Source organism: Ceratotherium simum, chromosome 15 (assembly GCF_057802395.1).
Source record: "Ceratotherium simum simum isolate JZ-2026a chromosome 15, ASM5780239v1, whole genome shotgun sequence".
Lineage (NCBI taxonomy): Eukaryota > Metazoa > Chordata > Mammalia > Perissodactyla > Rhinocerotidae > Ceratotherium > Ceratotherium simum.
Genome location: NC_141914.1, coordinates 3,664,045 through 3,667,585, shown reverse-complemented (window position 1 = coordinate 3,667,585; position 3,541 = coordinate 3,664,045). Strand labels below are relative to the sequence as shown.

Sequence of the window (3,541 nt, the reverse complement as noted above, 5' to 3'; positions counted from 1 at the left end):
GATGCCCAGTATTTGAGATTTCTCTGAATGTGAAAGATACATATGGGGCTGGCCCAGTGGCATAGTGGTTAAGTTCGAGCGTTCCACTTTGTCAGCCTGGGGTTTGCTGGTTCAGATTCTGGGTGTGGACCTACTCACTGCTCATCAAGCCATGCTGAGGTGGTATCCCACATAGAAGAACTAGAAGGACCTACAACTAGGATATACAACTATGTACTGGGGGCTTTGGGGAGAAAAAAGAAAAAAAGAGGAAGATTGGCAACAGATGTTAGCTCAGGGCCAATCTTCCTCAAAAAAAAAAAAAAGATACATAGGATAAATTTGAATTACCTAGTCTCTGAAAAGATTTTAAGCTTTTCCTGATTTTCAAACCATGCATTTGAGTCAACAGTAGGGGTAAAAACATAACCCATTTTCTCCTGAATCAAAAGACGTTTGTTCAATAGTATGTTGCTGCTGTAAAGCCTTTTGTGGTTGCTGCTAATTACCTGCTTTTCATTTCAAAGTCTTTAAAAGGAATATAGGTACAAATCAACTCAATAAATATTTATTGGGAGAAGGAATTCAGGAAGGTCATTGGGTTTGGAAAAATATATATAAAATACCAGTAACATCTTTGTTACAGATTTTTCACTTCAGCTGAACACAGAGCATCATGTCTTCCTATATTACTGGACCAAATCTTGAAATTATACGCACTGAGCAAATGATACTATAGGGAATGTGTAGCACTAACATTTTAATTAAAATACAAAATAATAATTTGCATGAGGGTGTAGCTAAGCATTTGATGACCTCCAATTATATTAGTAGTAACATTTCCATTTGATAACTAGATAACTGGGTCATTAAAAACATGTAATTAAAGTAAAATCATATCCTAATTTATAAAGGCAATGAAAACAAAAGAGCATAGTGAAACCCCACTAAAAAGTAGTTACTGCACCATTATAACAAGATATATTTTTACCAACATATCTTGTAAAGAAAATAAAGGTCAAACCTTGCCCTATGCTTTCTTGTTAAAATACTCTAGAAGACCAGGTGATAAAGTAAGTCATAAATACAACACAAAATGATTCTCTCCCCAGGAGCTTGTGGCCAGTCCAGAGGTACTGTGAATGGCAGAGGGTGAAAGACAACATTGGAGATGGTAGAGAGTCACCATACAGAGTTTTAAAGATTTAGGCCAGGACCTTACTTGTTACACAGGCACAAGTAATTACAGAGCACAAGCATATTGTACTTTTTGCTACTTGCATTGTCACCACATTTCTCACCAGATGAAAGTGGGCAGAATCCTTTAAATGTAGTCCACTTGGGGTGGGTGGATGAAGGTACCTTGGTTCTTGGGAGAGGAAAAGGCCTGAAAGTGTGTTAACACTCAGAGAGAAAGGACCTGGTCCCCACAGCAGCCTTGCTCTTGGAGTTTAGGGACACAGAGGAGCTGCGTCGTGCCTCGTGAACTTGATGGGCAAACGTCGAATAAGGCCACTCAGCTAAAAACACACCCGGCCCGATTCTATCCACAAACATAGGGACTTCTCAATCATCTCCATAAAACTCAACTCTTAAGTATTTATGAAGTAATACAAATACCATCAGCAATACTTTTCTTCTTTCTTTGTTGCTGACAAATCAACTCTCCAATCCACCAACAGAGCTTGAAATGTCCCAGTCACCTTCAGAGTGACACAGACCTCTTCCTCCTCCTGGCAAAATCCTCAGCATGAACAAAGTTGGAGACAACCTTAGCGAGGTGGCTGTCTGAGGTCTCCGTGCTGCTCCCAAAGTCATAGTTTTTCAGGCAAGGGCACAGGCAGCGCGCGATGGCCCGGCGGATGTAGCTGTCAAAGACGTAGTAAATGAAGGGGTTGACGCAGCTGTTGGCAAACGCCAAGGGCCCGCTCACCTCCATGCCCCGCTGCAGAAAAGCTGGGGAAATGTAGAGTTCTTGGTGCAACCCAGAAACAATGGCCAGGAGCTTGCAAGTATTAAAGGGCAGCCAGGAGAAGACAAAGGCCGCCACGACAATGAAGATGATCTTGATGGATCTCCGCAGCTTTCTGTTGTGCTTTCCCGACTGCTGGTAGTGAGCACACAGCTTCCTTGCGATGCAACAGTAGCAGGTCACGATGCTCACCAAAGGGGCAAAGAAGGTAAAAATTAAGGCTACCAAGGCCCAAGCCAGCTTAAGTGAAGTGGCCCTTTTCTCTGCACAGTATGGCTTGTCATCGATCAGGGTGAGCTCCCTGGACAGAAGAGTAGGCAAGCCCAGGAGGCAGGAGATAAACCAGACACTGGCGCAGACTCCATACGCACAGTCTCTCCTTCTGAATTTCCTGGATATGGCTGGACACACGATGGCCAGGTAGCGGTCAACACTCATGCAGGTAAGCAAGAAGATGCTGCAGTGCATGTTGACTGAGATCATGTAGGAGCTGCCCTTGCACAGGAAAGAGCCTGTCCTCCACAGGCCCAACGACGCTTCCTTATCCACCCAGAGAGGCAAGGTGACAAGGAAAATGAAGTCAGAGGCAGCCAGGTTGATGATAAAGATGTCGATCAGTCTTCGGCTGCCCCGTTTGAAATGCAGTGCACTCATGAGGACGAGGTTCCCCAACACTCCAATCAGGAACACAGCTGTGTAAAAGACGGGGAGGAAGACAGATGTGTAAGGCGCAGGGGAGTGGGTCTCCTCAATTTCAGGATTTTGGCTTGTAGCATAGAAATAATCCAAATAAGCCGAGGTTGCTTCTGGCTCCATCACGAAAGATCAGGAGCCAAACCTGGTAAGCTTCCTTACTCAGGAAGTTTTTGTATGAATTTTAGAAATCTCAAGGCAGCTTCTTTTATACAGTGCCTGCCTCCTCCCCACCTCCGCCCTTAAAAGATCTTGGGACAAACATAAAAACAGAGATCAAAAACTGCAGTTTCTACCAATCTTCAGAAAGGGCCCACCAGGAACACCCCCCATTGGTGTTGGGTGGCTGTGGTTGTGGTTTTCTTCATTTGCATTTGCCCAGGAAACCAAGGTGTTTTTTGAATTTTTTCTTCAAGATATTCAATTTGTTTCTTTAAATCCAGAAATTAGGAAGTGAATTAACTTGTTTTTCCTTATCTACTTTAAAGACAGCCTCTGCTTTTCTGACACTGAGACCCTTCTGATCCAGCCTTCTACTTCACCTAGAGGATACTCTTGTATTTTAGAATTTTAAGGTGATGATGTCGAAGACACTCTTTTTATTTACATCATTGGTGAAATGTCAAGAAAATAGTCTTTTATTGCATAAAGAGTGAACTTAAAATTTCCCAGCTCAGACCAGTCCACATCTGTGGCAAACACAATGATTCCAATATTACGGTTTGAGATTCTTCCCATTTATTTGGCTCTTCCATGTCAGACATAATTGATCCTGTCTCATTCAACATGTTTTTAAAGTTTTTAAAAACATCTTGCACCTTTATTATTATTTAAAAAATTTTTCCGGTACAATTAGCACAGCACCTTGCACATATCAGGGGCTTCGGAAATGTTAGT

General features: G+C 42.6%; 1 protein-coding gene across 1 annotated transcript; it reads right to left on the bottom strand.

Moving 5' to 3' along the window:
• Positions 1 to 300: 300 nt before the first annotated feature.
• Positions 301 to 2,851, bottom strand: GPR15 (G protein-coupled receptor 15). The gene has a single exon (XM_004439938.3). It carries the CDS (start codon positions 2,765 to 2,767, stop codon positions 1,685 to 1,687), a length of 1,083 nt encoding a protein of 360 aa, XP_004439995.1. The 5' UTR covers positions 2,768 to 2,851; the 3' UTR covers positions 301 to 1,684.
• Positions 2,852 to 3,541: the final 690 nt, after the last annotated feature.